Source organism: Orycteropus afer, unplaced genomic scaffold (genome assembly GCF_000298275.1).
Source record: "Orycteropus afer afer isolate SDZICR_OR568_19922 unplaced genomic scaffold, OryAfe1.0 scaffold00237, whole genome shotgun sequence".
Classification (NCBI taxonomy): domain Eukaryota; kingdom Metazoa; phylum Chordata; class Mammalia; order Tubulidentata; family Orycteropodidae; genus Orycteropus; species Orycteropus afer.
This window is the reverse complement of record NW_006921824.1, coordinates 4,949,353-4,973,527: the sequence shown is the minus strand read 5'-3', so window position 1 is coordinate 4,973,527 and position 24,175 is coordinate 4,949,353. Positions and strand designations below refer to the sequence as shown.

Genomic DNA, 24,175 nt, shown 5'->3' with positions numbered 1-24,175 from the left:
GTCTAGATTACAGACGACATGGCAAGCTAAGTAGAGAAGATTTAACTTAATCTTGTAGACAGAGAACGGAGTTGTTAAGGATTTTTGAATAGGTAGTTGAAATATCAATGATACTCTGACTTTTCTTCCTACAGACCCTCCAAAGGAAGTCTGTGCCCACCGCCAGCTCCTTTAAAGAGCATTAGGCCACCAGACTTAACCCAGGATGGCCTGAAGGGGTGAAGAGAAATGAAGTCTTGTAGCCTAGCCAGAGGGTTGGTGTCCTGAACTTGTCAGATCGTGGCGGCAAAGGACGAGGAAATTGAGAACGTAAAGGAACCCCCCCACCTCCTATATTTCCCCCACGTGCTCAATGAGAAAAAGGAGAATAGAAAAAAATTACCCATGGTTTCATTATTTAAATTCACCCATTTGGTCAGTTTCCCCCTAAGTCTATTTTTTATTGTTGGTGTGGTGGTGGTAAATGTGTATATAACAAAACATTAGTTATTTCAACATTATTCTCACGTACACTTTAGTGACATTAATTGTAATTATATCATGCAATCATCACCATTATTCATTTCCAACTTTTGTGATCATTCTGAAAAGCAGCTCTGTGTCTCTTAAGCATCGAGTCCTCGTTCCCCCTTTTCCTGCCACTTTCTCCTGGTTACCACTAGTAACTTTCAGCCTGCATGCATTTGCCTGTTCTAGATTCTAAATGAAGTCGTCCAGTATTCTTTTGTAACTGCTAGGTTTTTTTTAATGAGTTTTTTTCCCTTATTTTTTCCGTTTGAATTTAGATATATACTTAACATGGAATACAATTTTAAAAATAGGCCTGAGCCATTGACTGTTGAACAAATTTAACAATTATACATACTTTTGTAACCATCACTCTAAATGAGTTCTAAAGCATTGCCATTTACTATAGAAAATTTCCTTGTGCCCCTTTCTTCTTTTTCCTTTAAACAAACAAGAAACATAATTCTAATCTTACTATATGTATAATTTTGGATTCTGCTTTTTTATTTCTTTAGCACTATGATATAAACATACTTCCATGCAACTGATACCTTTTTTAAGCATCATCTTCATCTTCCATTATGTGGATGCACTATTGTTTACTTAACTGCCTGTCCACCTTGGAACATTTAAACTGTTTCCAGTTTTCCATTATTACAAGTAACACGACTGAGCGCTGCCATGTCTGCCACCTAGTTGTGGCGTGGCCTGGAGCTGTTGTGGACCCCCGAGGCCCCTTCGCTAAACCGGGTGGGGCTTCGGTGAAGCGGACCCAGAAGGCAAAGGCTACCCAGGCCAGGACACTGCGGAACTCAGCTAAGGGAAAGGTGCCCAAGTCAGCGCTAGTTGAGTTCCAGAAGCGAGACTGTCAGGACCACCTCAGAGCAAACCTGAAGTTAATGACCTATGCGAGAAGCACCGTGGCTGAGGCTGTCATCCAGCAGATTCAGCTCCAGAACCGGGGAGGCAAGGGCTGCTATCAGCCTGTGGCCAAAATGAAGAAGAAAAAGGCGGCCAAGGGCAGGGTGTTCTCTGAGGACTTCCAGAAGTTCCAGCAATACTTCAGCAGCCAGGGCCCCCGCCATGCACAGCGTGGCCAGCAGATGGCGCCGCAGGGTCAGCCTGGCCCGGAGAAGACCCGGAGCTGGATTATAGTGGAGGGTGGAACATGGAGGCCGGAACAGAGATGGTGAACTAGAAGGCCCTGGAGAGGATTTACACTCAACCGGGAGCTGACTGATGCAGGCTTGGGAGGAGCTGTGGCACCTGCCAGAAGGAACGTTTCTGACTGTTCGGTTTGCTTTTACTTGGGGAGGGCCTGTGGGCTATTTGCTGTGGAACGAAGCCAGTTCCTGGGCCCTTGGGGACATACCCGACATACCCTTGGGCACCAAAACAGTTGGTCCCCAGACTAGGGGGAGGGCTGCTGGGTGGTCCCTTGGGTTCTAATAAATGTGGACTCAGGAAACAAACAAACAGTTAATAATTAAAAACAAAAATAAAGTACCACCACCATGGGCACCAAGGAGAGATTTTGAAGGAATAAATATAAGGACTCATAGTGACCCCCGTTGGGTTTCCGAAGCAGTAAATGTTTATGGAAGTAGATTACCCAGTCTTGGTTTCACGGAGTGGCTGGTGGGTTTGAACCACCAGGCTTTTGGTTAGCAGTCAGATGTCTTAGGCACTGTGCTACCATAGCTCCTTTTTTTTTGGGGGGGGGGGTTGTTTTTATGATAGAAACATACTTTTATGCACCTGATATCTTTTTTTAAGCATCATTTTAATGGCTTCTTCATCTTCTGTTATATGGCTATACTATTGTTTACTTAACTGCCTTTTCACCTTGGAACATTTAAACAGTTTCCAGTTTTCCACTATTAAAAGTAACACAACTGTGAGCATCAAGGAGAGATTTTTGAAGGAATAAATATAAGAATTTGTTGACAAATAGCATATAGCAGATAAGACAGGGGGAGAGTTAAAGGGTTAGAAGAACAGTGAGCTCATTGACAGAAAGGGGGAAAGTGGGAAGGAAATTTGCTTTTAGGGGTGAAGTTGGAACCATATTGATGAGATTACTTTTGACTGGATTGAGTTTGAGATGATAGTAAGATATTTGAGCTACTCTGCACGTAACTGGAAAGAATGGAATGAAGGACATCTGTTTTGGAGGTAATCATGGGAAAAATGATAAAGGACTGAGTATTGAGGGAAAAGCAGCATGCCTTTACTCTATCTTCAGTTCTAGTCTTGATTACTCTATCTTCAGTTCTAGTCTTGATTTTTTTTCACTATGGAAGTAGATTGCCCAACCTTCCTTCCGAGGAGTGACTAGTGGATTTGAACCATCCTTCTGGTTAGCAGTCAGATGCCTTAGGCATTACACCACCAGAGCTCCTATCTTCAGTTCTAGTCTTGATTTTATTTTTCTTTTGAGATTCATGTACTTGTTCATTGGATGAAATGGTGACTTTGAGGCATTCATTTAAATTCTGTATTTAGTGTCCCCATATCCAGAATGTGTTTCATTTTGCTTCACACTGCTGTTATTGTTAGGTGCCATTGAGTCAGCTCTGACTTACAGTGACCCTACATACGACAGAATGAATCACTGCCCAGGCCTGCGCCATCCTCACAATCCTTGTGATGCTTGAGCCCATTGTTGTAGTCACTGTGTCAATACATCTTGTTGAGGATCTTCCCCTTTTATGCCGACCCTCTGCTTTACCAAGCATGATATCCTTCTCTAGGGATTGGTCCTTTCTGACAACATGACCAAAGTAGGTGAGATGAAGTTTGGCCATTCTCATTTCTAAGGAGCATTCTGGCTGCATGTTTTCCAGGATAGATCTGTTCATTCTTCTGGCACTCCATGGTATTTTCAATATTCTTCACCAACACTGTAATTCAAAGTCATCAACTCTTCTTCAGTCTTCCATATTCATTGTCCAGCTTTCACATGCATACAAAACAATTGAAAATACCAAGGTTTGAGTTAGGCACACCTTAGTGTTCTAAGTGACATCTTTGCTCCTCAACACTTTAAAGAGGTCTTTTGCAGCAGATTTGCCCGGTGCAATACATCTAATTTCTTGACTGCTGTTTCCATGGGTGTTGATTGTGGATCCAAGTAAATAAAGTCTCTGAAAACTTCAGTCTTTTCTCTGTTTATCATGATGTTGCTTATTGGTCCAGTTGTGAGGATTTTTGTTTTCTTTATGTTGAAGTGTAATCCATGGTAAAGATTATATAGTCCTTGATCTTCATCAATAAGTGCTCTAAGTCATCTTCACTGTCAGCAGGCATGGTTGTGTCATCTGCATATTGGAGGTTGTTAATGAGTCTTCCTTCAATCCTGATACTACATTCTTTTTCATCTAGTCCAGCTTCTTGGATTATTTGCTCAGTGTACAGATTGAATAAGTGAAAGGATACAACCCTGACACACACCCTTCCTGATTTTAAACCATGCAGTATCTCCTTGTTCTGTTTGAATGACTGCCTCTTGGTCTATGTACAGGTTCCTCATGAGTACAGTTAGTTAAGTGCTTCACACTAAGACCTACTAATGTGGTTGGTGCTAATTCTGAGAAAGAAAATGGATGTGAAGAGCTCTCATTTTCCTTTGGCAAAGGTTGGAACAGATGCCATTTGGCTTTCTTACTGCTCTGCTGGACTCATTCCCACAAAAAGGAATCGACATATTTGCAGAAGAGAAATAAATTACTTGAGTTAGCAGAAGGTACTGGAGAATGGTAGGAACAGTTAATAGGAAGTACTTGCTAGCTTTTGAATAAATATGGTGGATTGAACACAGGCATATGTTTATTTCCTTTACCTTTGGAAATCTCACAAAATTACAGAATAAAAGTAAAACCTACAAGAATGGAGACAAATATAGAAGAGATCTTAGAATCAACATTTTGGAAGCTAGAAGAGCAATGGTGGTCATTCCGTTGGATGGTCAGAGAAAACTGAACCCTAAGCAGCAGCAAGAGAAATCTGGAAGTAGGCAGCTCACACCACATTAACTCTAGGAAGACCCAGAAAGATACTTCTCCAAGTAATGGTTTGTGGTGGCAAGGACAGGTGACTTGGTGGAAAGTCTGTGTAAGAAGTACGTGGAATACGGATTCTACCCTGTCCTCCAGAACCAAGCAGCTGGTTGACTGCTCCTTGCAAATACCACTAAAAGACTGAAGGCTTATCTCTGGAGAGGCTAAACCAAAGGAAATCTGGTTTTGGGGACAGTGGTCAAAGCTGAGAGCAGTGGGTAGCCTTCTGAAATGGACCACTTTCAGCGAGAAAATCCTTACCCTCTCTCCTACTCAACTTCCAGATCATTTATTCCCTCTTGTCGAGAGATGAATGATTCTTCTTTTGAGAATCAGATACGCTCAAGAGAAAAGACCCAAAGACATGAATTGAAGGGGAGGCATTAGGAAGATGAAATGGTAATGGTGATAAAGAAATAGCCAACCTAAGTCTGATTTCAGGCAAATCTCTAGTCAATTAGTGCCACCTTCTCATATAGACCCCCCATTTTAAATACCATTGGGTAGCCAAAGATCACATGATATAGGTGTTAAGAACACAGGCTTTCTAGAGATGAATCCTCTTCTACTGCTATCCTGACATTAAATCATTGATTAGTTTTGTCAGGTTTTGAACTTTATATAAATGCAATCATATAGTATGTTTTCTTTTGGTGGTTCTTTTTTACTTAGCATTAAGTGTGTGAGATGGGTTCATGTTGTGTTATAAACAGCTATTTATTCATTTTCATGACTATTTAGTGTTCCATTGTTGCATGTATAACAATTTATCTGTTCTACTGTTGGAGAACATTTATATTACTTCCAGTTTGGGGCTGTTAAACAGATACTTCTGCAGACTTTCATATACTAGTTTGACCTTGATGGTCACTGTACATGGAGGGTGTACATGGAGGCCCTGCCCACATGTTTTATTTTTTCCTTTCCTTTTTTGTTGTCTTTGTAACATCTCTCCCATTTGATGATTATTTGACAGGTCTTAACAAAAGATATTTCTCCTTTAAAATCTCTTCCTTCCCTGGTTTCTCCTGGTTCCCCATTATTACTAAATATTGATGTATTCATCAGAATTGTACCTTATATTGGATCTGTATTCAAGCGTATTCAAGCCCTATTGATTCTCTGTTCTTGATCTCTTGTGACAGATTTCCTTCCTTCTACACAGTTAGCACACTGTGATCCTTCCACAAACTTGGTGTCCAAAGGGGATAAATTATTTGCAGAAATAATCAGTATGAGTCTAGTTATATAATTTCATCATAGCAATTATCAACTAAATATAACTACCAACAGCAGCAGCAATAATGATAATAAAACCAGCTTACGATAGGCTTCTGTCCTGATGATTCCATCTTAATTTAAAAAAAAAAAAAAAAAAAAAATTTGATGAAGGAAATTAAATAAAAGCGATGATATACTAGTGAGAAAAACAGTTGTTAGTTGCCATCAAGTTAATTCTGACTCATGGTGGCCCCATGTGTGTTGAGTGGAATGGATCCCTGTGGCTGTTTGGAAGCAGGTTGCCAGGCCTGTCTTCTGAGGTGCCTCTGGTGGGATTTGAACTGCCCCTTTTGGCCAGCAGCTGAGTGCTTCACCGTTTGAACATACCCACAGTTTCTATCTCTATTACTTTAATTTTGTCTTTTAAGTATTAACTGTTGTTGTTGTTATGTGTTGTAGAGTCGGACCCAACTCATAGCGACCCCTCCTTGGGTTGCCGAGGCAGTATCACTACGAAGTAGACTGCCTCATCTTCTTTTGGAGGAGTGGCTGGTGGGTTTGAACCGCCAGGCTTCTGGTTAGCAGTCAAGTGCCTTAGGCACTACGCTATTGAGCCATATAATTTTCTAAACAAATTTTTTTTAGCAGTAGGGGTTATTCCCTTTCTTCAACTGCCTATTAAGCTTCTGTTATCATTTTAAGATGTTCATTCTGCCTCATTTTAAAAATCAGGCTTACTAGAATCTATAATCTAGAACTGTAATCTAGAGAGTCCTGCTCATCAGATTTAAAGCATAACAGTGAATGTGTAACAGTAATAATGTTTTAATCACTGAATTTAGAAATCTCCTTTTAAATCCTCTTTTGGAATTTCAGTTGTTATAACCCAGGTCTCACACCTGTCACAAGTGCATGTCTCTTAGATCAGTGCACTTTGTTTTTGTTTCAGTGAAAGTTTCTTCAAAGGTATGGAGCTTTGTCTACAAATGAGGTTTTATGATACAAGTGCAGGTATCCTTGCTGGAGTGGCTTGACCACACTGACATTTAATTTCAAATAGTCCCTACTATGCCTCTGAGACTTGTATTTATGATAAGCAAGGACGTTGTAGATGTTATTTGGATTAAGGAATCATATTTAACTTAAGTGAAGATGGTTGGAATAACTATTGGAAATTCTTGTCTGAAAATTGTGTTTGTATTGATAATATTATGTAGCAGTGACAGTTAACATATTTAATATATTAGACACCAAATTTAGACCTGAAGTGGATGGCACATAATCTAAGAAATAGTTGTAGTGATTTAGATTTTTACTCTTCAGAATTTAGGTGTTAAGGACTTGGCTTTTACACTAGAGTAAAGGATTTAATTGTCTCAGAAATTCAGATAACTTGTAAACAGCCCTGTTTAATCACAAAGGTGTTAAGACTTTAAAAGAGAATTTATACTTAAACTGAAGTGGAAAACTACAGTAGATTTCTTGAGGTAACTAAAGGACAGAGTTTGGCTTTAGAGATGAATTATTGATTGAAAAAATTGCCAGTGAATTGTTAATTGAAAGTTTAAAAATTTTTCCTTTGTTTCCTAATCAAGCATCAGGTTAAAAGATACTTATTGGCTCTGATTCTAAGTCCCTTGAGTATAATTATAAATGATTTGAGATTTTCATCCCTTTAAAAATTTATTAATATTTATTTATCTCTAATTGCTTCTCAAAGGATCTGAAGGTCATGTCATGAAATTTGTTTGAGAGATTCTTTATCATTAAAACTGTTAAGAATTCTTAAATTCGGTGTTACCAAAAGTAACTTGATATCATATGTTTTTTATTATTTAGTATTTCTATGTAAGCAGAGAAAGAATTTTAGTCTTTATTCTTATAGCCTGAATATTTAATACAAATTTCTAGTATATTTGGAAATAGCCTTCTGTATTCATATGTCTGTTTTAGAGGTTTTAAGTACATATTGCTTATATTCACATTTTTTGTTCCATTTCTAATTGTTTTTAAAATTGCATCTATAGTAAATGTTGTGAACTACTGCTATGAGATATTCCTATTTTCTTGCAAGATTCAGTCTTACTGTATCATTTAGATTCATCTTTGGTGTTAACACAAAAATATATGAGAATAATGCCTGCTGACCTAGCTTCTACATTGCATTTTCTGGATCCTCCTCTGGTCTTAAATGTTTTATTAAATCATTTTGATTTCTCTTCAATTATATGATGGATTACTGAATGAATGAATGGATAAGCTGAATGAAAAAACTCAGGGATATCACTGAAATTGGTAGTTGTTTGAGATTTTAGTATGAATAGTACTAAAGAAATAATGGCACCTTTCATTTCGCAAGAATGTTCTCTATTTAATGACTGTCATACAGTTCTTCTTTGTTAGAAATTTACCTTTTAGATATTAAGAAAAATTCATTTTATAGCTATGAAGCTATTACTTTTGTATTCACAATTGATCTTCTTGCAGTGAATACATAATTGTATGAAATTGCAGTTTCACAGATAAAAGATAGAAAAGCGTTCTTGGGGTCAACTAGTTCACCTGCTTTTATCCAAGAAAGAAGATGCTCACATCATTCTGCAAAGTATATTGTAAAGCAAAGAGAAGATGATTTAAGTTGACTTGTACCATTGAGTACAAGTGGTGCCTGATCACATTACACATCTGGCTTACCAGAGCATTTTATACATAGGGCCCGACTTCTGATTTTATTGATGGCTTAGTTAGGAACTCTGATAGCATAGTGCCTAAGGCACTTGACTGCTAACCAGAAGGCTGGTGGTTCAAACCCATCAATCACTCCTCGGAAGGAAGGTTGGGCAGTCTACTTCCTAGTGATACTGCCTCGGAAACCCAAGGAGGGGTCACTATGAGTCAGCCAACTCCAAGGCACATAACAACAACAACAGTGCTGTTCCTAGAGAATACTTTATTGATAGAGTTTAAAATTTCCGCTTGAATATTAATAGTGTAAACAAGCACACAATTAAAAGAAATTGAAAGAATTCATTAGTTTTTTTTTTTTTTTTTAAATAACTCATTGTATTTCCCTTACCTTCTGTTTTTTTCACTGTTAATCTTCTTGGCGGATATTTAGTGAGTACCTGTAGGTGGTAGCTGCACACTGTTCTTTTATAATGTGCTAGTCATTTTTCCTAAACAGCAAGAAAATGTCCACAGAAATCATGGTATAAAAATAGTCTCTGTGGATATAAAGGAATTGGGGACAGTGAGGTACCCCTCCCCCCCAGCAGTAATTTTCCTCTTCCACTTTTGGCCAAGACTTTGTACTTTAGTTTTTTGCACTGTAGTTCCGTTAGGTACGAGACCTTACCTACAGTAGTGTCCCATGCCCTCTTATTCCCCCCCACCCAGTGTTCTACAGTGGTAGTTCTAAATAATAACTGAGTTGCAGAGATTCTTAATTCATAATATTATCATTTTTTAAAGGTTGCTAGATTTAGATTTAACAAATAAAAATTCAAGGTACGCAGTTAAATTTGAATTTCAGATAAACAATGAATAATTTTTTTAGTATATCTACTGTATTACTAAAAAAATTATTCATTACCTGAAATTAAAATTTAACTGAGTACCTTGTATTTTTATTTGTTAAATCTATCAACCTTTTTTTTAAAGTATATATACTGTGTTAGGAGCTCTGGTGACATAGTGCCTAAGGCATTTAACTGCTAACCAGAAGGTTGGAGGTTCAAACCCACCAGTCAGTCTGTGGAAGGAAGACTGGGCAATCTACTTCCATAAAGATTTACTACCTCAGAAACCCAAAGGAAGTCACTATGAGTCGGAATTGACTCAATGGCAGTGAGTTTTTTTTTTTTTTTTTAATATACGGTGTTAAAATTATTTGTTGTTTATCTGAAATTCAAATTAAACTGGGTGTCCTGTATTTTATATGGCAACCCTTATTATTTCCGTTTATTGTATATTAGGTGCTAGGCATTCAGAGCTGAGTAACGAGTTGTTGAAGGGCTCAAAATCTAATTGGGGGAGATGAGAAGAGGGGAGGCGAGGAAGAGATTTGGAAGCAGACACATCAGAAATGAAACCATTGAGTGTGAAGCAGAAATGAGGATAAAGAGGTTGGTTCGTTTTTTTGTTAAAAGCTGAGCAAGATCACAACTTACTTAGACCCAAAAAACGTCCTCGGGTAGATACGTGGTGCCTGTGGGTGCCATTGAGTGCCATTGGCAGGCCCAAAACCTAAGAAGTAGATGATTGGAAAGGAGAGATAGGAAACAAGAGAATAGTAAAAATAATAAAAAGACATGGGGCAAGGGAGAATCAGAGGAAAAACAAATAAATAAGGCAGGTCCATGCTTAATCACCAGGTGTGTGGGTGGAGTTGCTGGGAGTAGTGTCTCAGAGAAAGAACCATGGGAACCCTCAGCTCTTGTTATGGTGCCATGTTAATTGACAAGCTCTTTGAACCTCACTTTCATTATTTGTAATATGAAGGTATTGGATGAATTAGTTTCTAACATGATCTGATTCTAGAGCCACTCAGTAGAACCCCTAATCATAGATTTTCTGTCTCTGAGGAGAGGCTGTGTAGGTTTTAACACTTTTTCCTCCCATCTTTCCAACCTTGCATTCTGTCCTGATAGCTACTTTTTGGAGGCTAGGGTCAAGCCTTCAAGTCTTTAGTTTCATTCCAACGTTCAATGTTTGTTGAAATGTCTTTAAAATGAGAATGAATTAGGCCACCTCCTCAGTAAATTCATTTTGTAAATAAATTTTTCTTTGCACTGGCACCAGTATAGATTAAAAAAAAAAAAAAAAACAACTTCAGAAACAAATCCTTTTAATGTACTTTAACATCATCTTTTGCTCATTTTTGATAATCCATTTTTGACTGAAAAGAATAGAAGGTTTAGGGCTAGATTTTTAAAATATATTAATTATAGTTGTGACTTTAGAAATAATTGAATGGATTTTATGCTGGCCATGTAAACATTACAGAACTGCTATATGATGAGGAATGATGCTGGTGGTTCCTCATAGCCTTAATACGTCTGTGTAAACATGTGACTGCCGTTACCTGTTTAATAGTCCATTGTAACCTTGGGCTACAAATCAAAAGTGGCTGCCAGTGGTAAAGGAATGCTTAATGGAAGAAATTTACCACTTAGTACAGTGGGTCTTTAACCATTTTTAAATCTTAGAAGTCTTGAGAATCTGATAAGATGACTGAAATTACACAAACAAAATGTTGCATGTAAGTCAGTGGTTAACCATGGATGACCTGGTTTTAAATCCATGATTTTGGAGCTCAATTGTGCAATTAAACCAGAGCTTTGAACTGTTTCAAAATGGTTCATAAGGGCAGTATACACATTGTATAGCAATCAAATCTCTTGCATAGTAGATTCTGACCTGAGTGGGAAACTGACCATGGTGCCCCACTCAAAGATGGTCGTCAACACACATTCAGAGTGGCATGATCAGCCACCATCTTTGAACAGGACACTGCTGTTTCCTACTCAGGTAAAAAAAATCTGAGGCACAAGAAACTTGCTTACTGTGCTGCTGCCTTTATTTCGCTGGGCCGTGAGTGAACTGTTTTGAACCGGTTCAAAGCCCTGAGTTAAGCTATGGTCCGTTTATTCAATCTCTCAATCCTTCACTCGTGAGGTGGGCTTTAAGGTGTTATATGAGCCTCTGTTTTTTAATTCTCTTCTGACAGCAGTAGTCTTGTTCAAAACAAACTTTGAAACCCCATTTTCATCTTGAAATTAAAGTCCTAACTCACATACTCATGCCTCTAACTTAAACTTTTTGTAAAGTTAGAATTTATTTTGTGTGTTTCAAAAAGAATAGTAACTACCTTGTTGTTTGTTGTTGTTATGTGCCGTCAAGTCGGACCTGACTCATAGCGACCCCTCCTTGGGTTTCCGAGGCAGTATCACTACGGAAGTAGATTGCCCAACCTTCCTTCCGAGGAGTGACTGGTGGATTTGAACCACCAGCCTTCTGGTTAGCAGTCAAGTGCCTTAGGCACTATGCTACCAGAGCTCCTAGTAACTACCTAGTTCAGTTTAATTCTTTAGCACCTTAAAAAATAGTCATCCATGTTTCTCTCACTGTAATGCAGCTTTTCTTATTTCCATTTAGTTACTCAGGTATATTGTTATCTTTATAGGTATAGCCACACAATTTTCAGTTACCTTTTCTAATTAAGTCTTTCTTTATAAATGTTTTTTAAGCTTCCACATAGCTATCATCTTTAATGCTGCAAAATACTCCAGAGTGGTTAAATTTCTCAGTGGTTGGGCCCAAAGGTTATTTCCAATTTTATGCTTTTTGGACAATTTTCCAAATAAAAGTTTTATGTAGCTTTTTTTCGTTTTGTCTCGAATTAGTTTCTTAGGGTAGATTCTTAGGGATAGGCTCAACAGACTGTTCACTCATTGATGACATTTTTATTAAGCAGCTACCATGTGCCAGACTGGGTGAAAGGTTTGGCTATTTGAATGGCACTTTATATGCCTTGCTATTCTCTCTAAGATGTCTATACTTGCTTATTCTCTGTAATATCTCATTTCTCATTTCCTGTTTATCCCACTGTCTGGCTCTTCTCTCCCTTTCTCCTGTTCTTGTTAGATCTCTGAAGACCTTCATGTTGCCAAATCCAGTAGATACTGTTTTGTGCTCATTTTAGTCAGTCTGTGAGCAGCATTTGCCACTATTCTCTTCTTCTTTCTCAAAACACTCTTCTCTCTTAGCTCCTGGGACCCTCAGCCTCTGTGGTTTTCTTTTCTTCCTATGTCTTGCTCCTTTTCACTTTCTTTTCTTAGCCCTTGGTTCTTCTTCCCCTACTTGATTTCTAAACGGTGGGTCCCCAGTGGTCCTTTCTCTTCTCTCTGTGTGCTCCCAAGGTGGTCCATTTGTCCCATGGCTTTAAGTATCACCTATATTCTGATAGGTTTCCATTCCTGAGCAGTCCAGGCCTAATTTCCAGATTCATATGTCTAATTGCCTTTTTGAGATTGCTCCTTTAACATATATTAAAATGGATCTCTAAATCTCCCCACCAAAACAGAAACAAGAAACCTTTTCCCCAGTTTCCTCTATCTTGGGTAAGTGGCCCCAAACTTATGGTTCACCCTTTGGTTCTTTTCTTTTCTTTGCCTCATCCATCTAGCAGCAAGTACTGCCTCTTCAGTGCATTTTGAATCAATCTATTTCTGTCTTGTCTTCTCTATCACCATCCTGTCCAAGCCAACATCATCTCTTGCCACTTTCACAGTCTTCTAAATTGTCCCCTTCCTGTCTGTTCTATACATAGCTACTAGAGTGATTACACACACACACACACACACACACATCAGATCATGCATCTTCCTGTTTAAGATCCATTAATGGTTCCGCATTGCATTTAAAATCATTTGAATCTCCTTTCAACAGCTTACAAATCATCACCCTCCTGTCTCCCCACTTTTTTAGCCACTCTGGTGTCCATTTTTTTTTTTCACCAGGGTGGTTGCTGTCTTGGTACCTTTATTGTAGTCGCCTCTCCCTGAGATTTTGCTACTTTGAATGGCTGTTTTTTTTATCAGCTCAGATCATCTCCTTAGGGAGAACATTCTGTCCATTGTATCCAGTTATCCTTTTCTCTGCCACCAAGTTTACTCTTCACACATCTTCAGTTTATTTCTTTATAGCGTATATCCTAGTGTGAAATAGTCTTGCTTATTTGCCTGTTTACTATTTCTTTTTCTACATTAGAATGTGAGCCTCATGAGAGTAGGTCCTGACCTGATTTTTTTTTTTAACATTATATCGTTAGTGCCTAGCATGTTGAAATGCCTAGTACATGTTGAATGAATGAATGAACCATCTGGGTGGGTACTAAGGATACAATTATAAATGTTAAAGGTATGGCCTTCAGGGAGCTTACATGCTATGACAAAAAAGACTTCTGGGTATAATGGGAGCATAAAACAATAGCTGGTAAGATTCCATAAAGAGGACCTTTGAGCCAAACTTGGGAAGGTAAGTAGATTCTGGGGTAGATGTGGGAGCAGAGTATGCACAGGCATGGAGGAGTGAACCATGGCAAGTTCTGGGAACAAGAAACACCGTTAGAGGGAGAGCCGTTAGAGGGAGAGCCGGGAAGTTTGAAGAGGAGAGGGCGGGGTCGGAAAAAAGACTGAAGAGATGGGCGTGGCCACACCATTTGGGCTATGTTTTTGGGAGCTGGACATGATCCTGTGGCCAGTGTTTCTCCAACTGTGGTTGAGGACCAATGATATCTGTTCTCTGAGGTGCTCACTGCAAATGCAGATTACCAAGGGTGCCACCAAGCAGATACAGGATCAGACTGCCTGTTTTGGGTCTTGAGGTATGCTCTTAACAAAGCATTCAAGGTAACTGTGGCAGAAAACTCATGTGGTCTGCACTGGGAGTTCAGGTATATACCCATGTGTTACATGTTCAGATTTACCTTTTAGAGACCATACTGGCTGAGGACATGTGGAGAATGACTAGAAAGGGACAGAACTAGAACCTGAGTTGTTGTTGTTATTTGCTGGTGAGTCAGACACAACTCATAGAAACCCCTCCTTGGGTTTCTGAGGTGGTGTCACTACGGAAGTAGATTGCCCAACCTTCCTTCCAGGGAGTGGGTTTGAACTGCCAGCCTTCTGGTTAGCAGTCAGGTGCCTTAGGCACTACACTACCAGAGCTCCTAGAACCTGTGAGGCTCAACAGAAGACTTCTGTAGTCATTCAGAGTTGAGGAGTATTTCTGAGATCTGGACAAGTTTGGCACAGTAATTGTGAGTCTGACTGTGTAGGCTCATACAGGCTCTTTTGCTTACCAGTTGTATGATTCTGGGTTCAGTTTCTGTAGTTTAGAAATGAGGAGAATAGTGACTAACTAGAATGTAAACTCCATGAGGGAAGGGATTTTTTTTTCTGCCTTGTTCACTATTGTTTTCCCAGTGCCAAGAACAGTGCATGCACATAATGGGCATTTAATAAATATTTTACTGAATGAATAAACACATTAAAAAATATGCACCGCCCCCCCCCCCCCAAAAAAAGACCCTCTCCTTCTCCTGTCAGAGCAGCATATTTTCTGTATTATATAGAAAGTCTTGCAAAGGCTTCTTGGTGCAGTCTCCCCTTTTGTCCTTTTCTTATTGCCTTCTAACATATTCCCTTTTATCCTTCTTTATTCTTTGAATCTGAAGATACATTTGAGTTGTTATTTGAAAATTGTCTGTGAAAATAGACTGTCTAGCTTATGGAAATTTGTACCACCAATGTATATTATGCTGGCGTTGTTACTATTTTATAAACCAACCAAGGACAGACTAATTACGATTTTAAGGATGTTAGAAAGCTTCTAAAATATCTTCTGATTCACTTTTTGTGAATGCCTGAAATTTCACCATTAGTTTAATAGTTAATTTGTAAATTGTGAGTAAGTCTGAGAGGGGAAGTACTTGAACCATTAGTAGTTATTTATATCTTAGTGTAAATTGGTTAATTAGAAGGATACTTGACTGGTAAGTAACGAGGAGCAGGCTTTGATGGAGAGTATAATGTCACTGGGACCTGGAATGGTGGTGGCCAGGTAAGGAGAAGGAGTACTGGTGAAGGAGGTAGAAAGGTTCTACTTTTTGATCTCCAACTTTGCCCAGATGTGCTTCAGGCCCCAGGTCCTATAGAAAGAGGCCCCAGTTCCAGTTGGTGGTATTCCCTGTGCATTGCTATCTGGGTTCCCTTCAGCAGGCTGCAAAGACCTTTTACAAGGACCAGAAGGTGTTTCCAGCTAACACTGCTGCTTGTTTATTTTTAGGTATCTTGCAATATATTCAGAACTCTCCCTCCTAGTGACAGCAACGAATTTGATCCAGAAGAAGATGAACCTACCCTTGAGGCATCATGGCCACACTTACAGGTACTTTGAACTATCATTTGTTATAAAGAAAAGTTCATTAATTCATTAGATGATTAGCACGGGAATTCTTTTACAGCATTTATTCACTAAGAAATCAAATTAAAAATACATTAATAGAAAGCTGAAGATTGCATTTCATGTTTCTTACTCTTGATAATTAGGATGCCAAAAGAATGAAATAGTAAGTCTGAATATATTGCTTTGGTTCCTCCCACGTTGCAGGCCCTGCGAGCAGTGCTGCTGCTTCTGTATGATCTTCTATATGATCTTGCCCACTGGAGCCTCAAACACAAATAGGACCATTTCACATTATTGTTAGTTGGATGTGATTAGGTCACAGAGTATATATATCATTTTTAGTAGCTACCCTGGGGACTTTTTATGCCTGTCTTCATGATAACCACAAATGTGTTTCCTTTAGCCTGGAAGGCCAAAAGCAAATTGCAATAGCTATTTCTTTCACAGTGTCAGAAGGAAAAGCAACAACTGAGAGAAAGCTTGTGTGAAGGCCAATTTTGTTCTCTTGCACTGAGACATGTTTTCAGTCATATTCATGTGCCAGGAAGGATGAGGGCATCCCTGCACCTCCTTTCCCAGCACTAGGCCAGTCTATATTGTATTTCTCCATATGTGTACTGGGCATTTTCCAGCCTCTTTCTCTCCTGCTTTTCTTGGCTGTCTTCTCTTAAGAATAGCATTTCTCAAAAGGGTAGAACAAGGAAGTCCAAGTAAAATGAACCCCAAAGGCATCTTTCCATTGAATCAGAATGTCCCTAGAAGCAGGATGACAAATAACCTTATACATCCTCACCTCTAGGCAGAAGTCACTGTATCTTTGTAGAAGTGTGCCTGCAGTTACTAGTTGACGTTTTGAATAGAGAAAACTGTGCTGCAAGGAGATAAGGCCTAGAGATATTCTAAGAGGTTTTTTTTCCCCCTCTACTTCAGAATTTTTGACATATATTTACAATTTTGCTTGTCCCATTTTGGCAGCTTGATATAGAAGTGTGCTATTTCCCCTAGTTATAGAGAGAGCTTTAGGGAAGGGCTCTGTTTTCTCAACTTTTATCCAAGCATGTTATACATATGTATTCCTTGCTACTAGTGTGCCAAGATTGGGTAAATTTATTAAACACTGTAGTTGACTTACTGTCTCAGATGTTTGATTTTTTGTTTTTTTTTTTTTTTAGGTGCTAGACAGATTATTTGCAATCCAAGAAACTTGCAAAACTATTTGTGCTTTTTATAGGTACACCCCTAGATTGTCATGGAAGTTCCTCCCTACCCTCTCCCCCCCAATTACTCTTGTGATGTCTTTTTCTTATTGCTTGGCACCAGTTCAAAGAATTGCAGTTTAGTCTGAGAAAAAGTTTTTTTTTTTTTTTTTTCAAAAAGATAATTTCCTCAGGCAAGTTCCACATATTATGGTTGAGCCTGCCGTGTGGTCTGGTAATGTCGGGACCGTGCCATTTTATTTGTCAACCTTGGGCTTCTCAGCCTCAGCAGCCAGCAGCTGGCTGAGTGAAGAAATGCCTCTAGCTTCAGTGGGACGGGAGCTGGAGGCAGAGTAGAAGCCCAAGGCTGAGGGGCTTTCACCCAGCCCCTCGAGCCTGGCACTTTGAACTTGGACTTAAAGCCTCCAAATTATAAGAATAAACTCCTGTTGTTCAAGCCATCCCATTTATGGTATTTCTTGTCATAGTAGCACTAGGGAACCAGAACATCGAGTCAACAGGGAAAGGTCGGTCTTGAAAGCTTTAACTTGTCTTCTCTGCATCCCAAGAAGAGATAGTAGACAGGTCTTATAAATTTCCATAGCTTTTGAATGCTCCAAATCATCATCACCAAAGCATACAAATTTCCTCCAATGTACAATAAAGTTTAACTCAGTATTTCAGTTAATCCTTCTGTTTAACGACTCTATAATAATATACAGGACTAAATTAACTTCTGAACCTATTAAACTAAATTCTGCCACTGAATTATTCTAGATTATACTGTCACCACTGCAGTAACAGTAATCAGTCTTTCATCTGAAACTCTAAAACCAAAGCAGTAGTAACAATGATGATGAGACATGTACCCTTTTGGATGTGAAGTCACAAACTGTATTCCCAGATGGACTGGTTTCATCTGTGCTCACAGTCTGTTCCAGCCTATCACACCTCTAGTCCCTTCTTTACCTTGGGGGGAAATATGGTCAGATAATCCATACCAGTTCAGGGGAAGGAAACCTACTCTTAAAATTCAGAAATCAGCCTTTACTCATGATAAAGATCAGGGCAACAGATTGGTGCCTTGACCAGCTGTTGCTTTACAGAAATCTTTGTACAGGCTCCTGACTCTTCTCAACAGTCTTAGATTTCCTTTGTGTATCCTCTCGTTCCACAAATTAGTCACCTTTGTAGTTACTGATAGTTTTTAATACTGACTACGGTGTTCTTTAAATGTTTAAGAAATTTCTTTTTCTGTTCATGATGAATCATTCTCTAACCTTAACATTTTACTTTTTAATTAATCTATTTTTCTGACCCAATTCAGCACTTTCTTAGACTTTTTCTTAACTCCATCATTAGCAGTTTGATTCCTTTTCTGGACCATATTTCCCAAGGAAGTGAAGTGTTTATTACCAAATGTCTGACAATATGGAGAAAGACAAAGTTGCATTGTGATGTAGTTGTCATGTGGTTGTCTGGGTTCATTGCTCAGCTAATTGACTGTTCCTGGACATCTCTTCTTTGATTTAAATTTGTGGCTTACATAAAATCACTTGTTATAAAAGTTATGGCATTTATTATGACAAGTTATGGATCTTTGGGGGATGATTGAAATAAAAAAAGCGCATATTAAATCCACAAATTCACACATGTCAGAGAGTCTACTATATGTGTGTTATTTGATCTTTTATCTGTATTGTTATTAGTTTTAGGTACTATTGAGTTGGTTCCAACTCATACCGACATTGTACACAACAGAATGAAACACTGCCTGGTCCTGTGTCATCCTCAGAGTTGGTGCTGTTGCAACCCATTGTTGCAACCACTGTGTCAATCCGTCTTGTTCAGAGTCATCCCCTTTTTCATGGACATTTTACTTTACCAACCATGATGTCCTCTTCCAGGGACTGGTCCCTTCTGACAACCAAAGTACATGAGATGAAGTCTTGGCATCCTCACTTCCCAGGAGCATTCTGGCTGTACTTTTCCAAGACAGATTTGTTCATTCTTCTGGCAGTCCCTGGTATATTCAGTATTCTTCACCAACACTGTAATTAAAAGGCCTCAGTTCTTCTTCCATCTTCCTAATTCTTTGTCCAGCTTTCACATGCGTATAAGGCAAGCGAAAATATGGCTTGGGTTAGGTGCACCCTAGTCTCCAAAGTGGCGTCTTTGCTTTTGAACACTTTAAAGAGCTCTTTTGCAGCACATTTGCCCAATGCAGTATGTCATTTGATTTCTTTAATGCTGTTTCCATAGGTGTTGATTGCAGATCCAAGTGAAATGAAATCCTTGACATTTCAGTGTTTTCTCCATTTATCGTGATGTTGCTTTTTAGTCTAGTTGTTAGCATTTTTGTTTTCTTTACGTTTAGGTATAATCCATACTGAAGACTGTAGTCTTTGAGCTTCATTAGTAAGTGCTTCAAGTCTTCTTCACTTTCAGCAAGTAAGGTAGTGTCATCTGAATATTACAGGTTGTTAATGAGTCTTCCTCCAATTCTCATGCTGCAGATTATTTGCTCAGCATACAGATTGAATAAGGATGGTGAAGGGATACAACCTTGATGCATACTTTTCCTGATTTTAAACCTTTCATTATCCTGTTGTTCTGTTTGAACAACGGCCTCTTGGTCTGTGTGCTGGTTCCTTGTGAACATAGTTAAGTGCTCTGGAATTCCCATTCTTCAAAACGTTATCCGTAATTTGTTATAATCCATACAGTCAAATGCCTTTGCATAGTCAATAAAACACAGGTAAACATCTTTCTAGTATTCTTTGCTTTCAGCCAATATCCATCTGACATCAGCAATGAGATCCCTCAGTCCACTCCCTTTTCTGAATCCAGCTTGAATTTCTGGCAGTTCGATATTGATGTTCCGCTGCTACCATTGTTGAATTATCTACAGCAGAACTTTACTTGGGTGTGATATCAATGATATTGTTCTATAATTTCTGCATTCTTTTGGGTCACCTTTCTTTGGATCTCTTCCAGTGAGTTGGCCAGTTAGCTGTCTTCCATATTTCTTGGTATAATATAGTTAGCTCCTCCAGTGCTGCAGCCATTTGTTGAAACATCTCAGTGTGACTGTCTATTCCTGGGGCCTTGTTTTTTGCCAATTCTTCCTTCAATACCATCGTTCTTGATCATATACCACCTCCTGAAATGGATGAACATCAACCAGTTCTTTTTGGAACAGTGACTGTGGATTTCTTCCATCTTCTTTTGAGGTTGCCTGCATCATTCAACATTTTGCCCATAGAATCTTTAGATATTTTAACACGAGGCTTGAATTTTTTCTTTTTTCTTTCAGCTTGAGAAATGCTGAGTATGTTCTTCCCTTTCAGTATTCTAACTCCAGGTCTTAGCACATTTCATTATAATAATTGACTTTGTCTTCTCGAGCTACCCTTTGAAATCTTCTGTTCAGCTCTTTTATCTTGTTGTTCCTTCCATTTGCTTTAGCTACTTTCCATTCAAGGCCAAGTTCCAGAGTCTGTTTTGACATCTCTTTTGGTCTTTTCTTCCTTTCCTGTCTTTTTAATGACCTTTTGCTTTCTTCATGGATGATGCTCTTGATGTCATCCACAGTTCCTCTAGTTTTTGGTCATTGGAGTCCAAGGTATGAAATCTGTTCTTAGGTGGTCTCTAAATTCAGGAGGGATATAATCAAGGTCATATATTGGCTCTTTTGGACTTTTTTTTTAATTGTCTTCAGCTTGAACTTGCATATGGCAGTTGATGGTCTGTTCCACAATCAGCTCCTGGCCTGGTTTTGGCTGAAGATATTGAGCTTCTTCATTGCCTCTTTCCACAGATGTAGTCCATTGATTCATGTGTGCTCCATCTGGTGAAGTCCACATGTGTAGCTACTGTTTATGTTGTTGAAAAAAGATATTTGCAATGAATAAGTCCTTGGTCTTGCCAAATTCTTTCATACAATCTCTGGTTTCATCCATATTCTCCAACTAGTGATTCTTCTTTGTTTCCAACTTTTGCATTCCAGTCACCATCTTGATTGCATGATTGTTCAATTTCAGACTACAGAAGTTGGTAAACAACTTCAGTTTCTTCCATCTTTGGCTTTAATAACTGGTGTGTAAATTTGAATTGTAGTAAGTGGGCTTCCTTGTAGGTGTGTAGATATTATCCTATTACTTATAGCATTGTTTTTCAGGACAGATCTTGAAATGTTCTTTTTGATGATGAATACAATGCCATTCCTCTTCAATTTGTCCATTTCTGGCATAGTAGACCATGTGATTGTCTCATTCAGAATGTCCAGTGCAAGTCCATTTCAGGTCACTAATGCCTTAGTCTATCAATCTTTATGCATTGCATTTTGTTTTTGACATCTTCCACTTTTCCTAGATTCATGATTTGTGCATTCCACGTGATTATTTTTGGGTGCTTGCAGCTGTTTCTTCTCATTTTGAGTGGTACCACATCAACAGATAAAGGCCCAGAAAGCTTTACTGTGTCCACATCATTAAGGTCAACTCTACTTTGAGAAGGCTCCTCTCTCACAGTTACATTTTGAGTGCCTTCCAACGTGAGTGGCTCATCTTCCAGCACTATATCAGACATTGTTTCCCTGCTGTTCATAAGCTTTTCAGTGGCTAATTTTTTCAGAAGTGGACCTGGACATATCTTTCTTCTGTTTGTCTTAGTCATTGGATGCTCCACGGTAACCTGTCCACCATGGAAGACTCTGCTGGTATTTGAAATACCGGTGGCTTAGATTCCAGCATCATGGCAATATGCATACCACCACAGTATGACAAAATGAGAAACGCGTGGTGGGTTATCTCTATTGGTATCTTTTACCTGATAACACACTGGCAAGGTAGTTATTATTTATGTATTTTCTGAAACTTGATTTATCTTTCAAGTAGAGTATGGTTTGGTAGGATTTCCATTTCCATCTAAGGGATTGTTTTTTAATGATTCACACTTGGGACTGAAGCACAGGCATGCTAAAATTTCTCTACTTGCATTTCTTTGAGAATTCAGTTATGTTACCTTGAAAAGTAATTTATTTTCTCCAACCCCCAATCTTTCTGGAACTCTAGAAGCTCAAGGGAAATTTTTGGTTCTGAGGTAAAATCAGTCCCTTAAGTTCAGAGGGTACTTTAAGCTTATTAATAAATGTGTCTGGAGGGTTTCTAGCAAGCCATTTTAACATAACTGCTTTCAAGGGACCAGAAGTGAGAGAGAACACTGCTAATCCTGCTAGAAAGCCCTGCCCTACTATAGGTCTGGCTCAGAAAATGAGAATCTCCACTTTGTGGGAATTAAAACAGTGCTGAAACCCTCTTTTAGAGGATCCTTTTAATAAAACTGACCTTGTAAAACTAATAGGTGAAGGCATATTGAAGAGAAAGCTCTTCTACAAGATATCTGGCCTCCACTGTTTTTATTTTTGACTGGAAGAACAACTTGTAAAACAAAACATTCAGACCACTGGGAGAAAAGTCTTTCTGAATTCATATAGTTTCAAAGAGAAAAATGTAGTTTCATGAAGTAGTAAAGCACTAGTAATGTGATATCTAATCTGTTAACTTAGAGCCTGTAGTTGCAAGATTATTATAGGAAGCATTTAGATCTGTGGGATCTGCAGGCTATTGGGGGGTCCCTGAGACTTGATTTTCACAAGTCAAAACAACTTTCATAACAATACACATTATCCACTCTTTTCACTTTGTTGACATTTTCCATAATATTTGTAAAAGCTTGTTGTTGTTATTATGTGCCGTCAAGTTGGACCCAAGTCATAGTGACCCCTCCTTGGGTTTCTGAGGTGGTATCACTACGGAAGTAGATTGCCCAACCTTACTTCTGAGGAGTGGCTGGTAAGTTTGAACTGCCAGCCTTTGGTTAGCAGTCAAATATCTTAGGCACTATGCTACCAGAGAACAGTGATGGGTATAACTGCTGTTGCTTTAGCACACATCATAGTAGTTGTTTCCTTCACTGCCATGCAGTTACATTAAAAAGAAAATAAAAGAAGAAGCCAGTTTCACTTAGGAATGTCTTTGAAGGAACAGTAAAGATTATTAATTTTATTAAACCTTGATCCTTAAGTTCACATTTTTTTCATTGTTACGCAATGAGAATTTGAGTAAATAATATCTGTTGTATACTGAAGTATGATGGTTATATTGTGGAACAGCATTTGTGTGATTGTTTTGAGTTGCAAGCTAAACTAGCTGCTTTTCAGAAAATACTTTTTACTTGAAAGAACACCTGACAAGTTATTCCAACTTGGGTATTTCAAAGATATTTTCTTTAAAATAAACAAAGAAAACAATTGATGGTATTTGTTTCATTGATGAAATTAGAGATTTCAAGCAGAATTTAGAATTAGAATTTTGGAAAATTTGTTTTTGTCACCTTGAAATTGACACCTTCTAAAAGCTTAGGTTTTTTTTCATAAAATTAGAGATGATTTTAAATAATTTTTTTAATGCTTTGTAATTAAATGTGTCACTGTCTAAAAGATTGGTGTAACTCAGTGAATCAGTACTTTCTGGTTGGCCAATGAATGATGTTAGAAAATTATATACAGGTTGAAAAAAAACAAACCCTTTGCTGTCAAGTCAGTTTTGACCCATAGGGTTTATAAGGCTTCTTTACAGAAGCAGACTGCCACATCTTTTCTCCCACAGAACAATCGGTGAGTTTTGACCACTAACCTTTCATTTAGCAGCCTAGCTTTTAACCTTTATGCCGCTGGGGCTCATTCTATAGCTTCTGCTTTGTGAGAGTATAAACAGTGATCCATCACTATTTATCAGAAGAGTTATTTGAGGTTGCCCATTTTCTAATTTTTTACAAGTGAGAACATTGTGCCACACCATCCTATATTGCTAGGAAAAGTGTAAATTACTATATATTTTCTGAAAAGAAAGTTGAGTATCCAAAACTTGAAATGTTTAGATATCTTTTGACCTGAAAGTTCTACTTTTAAAAATATTTTCTCATGAAATAATTGAACAAGTGCACACTGGTGCACTATATGATACATATTGCAAAATAATTTGATGCAGAAGTAACTTTAGAAACAGCTTCAATGTCTAAACATAGAAAGTTGGTTAAATTAATTATGAATAATAGAATCATTCATTGTATAATATGTATAATAGACTATTAAAGCTATTAAGAGTGATAGTTTAGATATTATTAACAAAATATTCACAGTATATTGTTTAAATGATAAAA

At 38.3% G+C, this 24,175-nt stretch overlaps 1 protein-coding gene across 1 annotated transcript in view; it reads left to right on the top strand.

The window, feature by feature from the left end:
* Nucleotides 1-24,175, top strand: part of PPP2R5E (protein phosphatase 2 regulatory subunit B'epsilon) — a 185,966-nt gene that overhangs the window by 103,954 nt on the left and 57,837 nt on the right. The window contains exon 3 of the mRNA XM_007949095.2: nt 15,636-15,737. Within this exon, the coding sequence (XP_007947286.1) occupies nt 15,636-15,737 (102 nt within the window). The remainder of the gene's footprint in view (nt 1-15,635; nt 15,738-24,175) is intronic.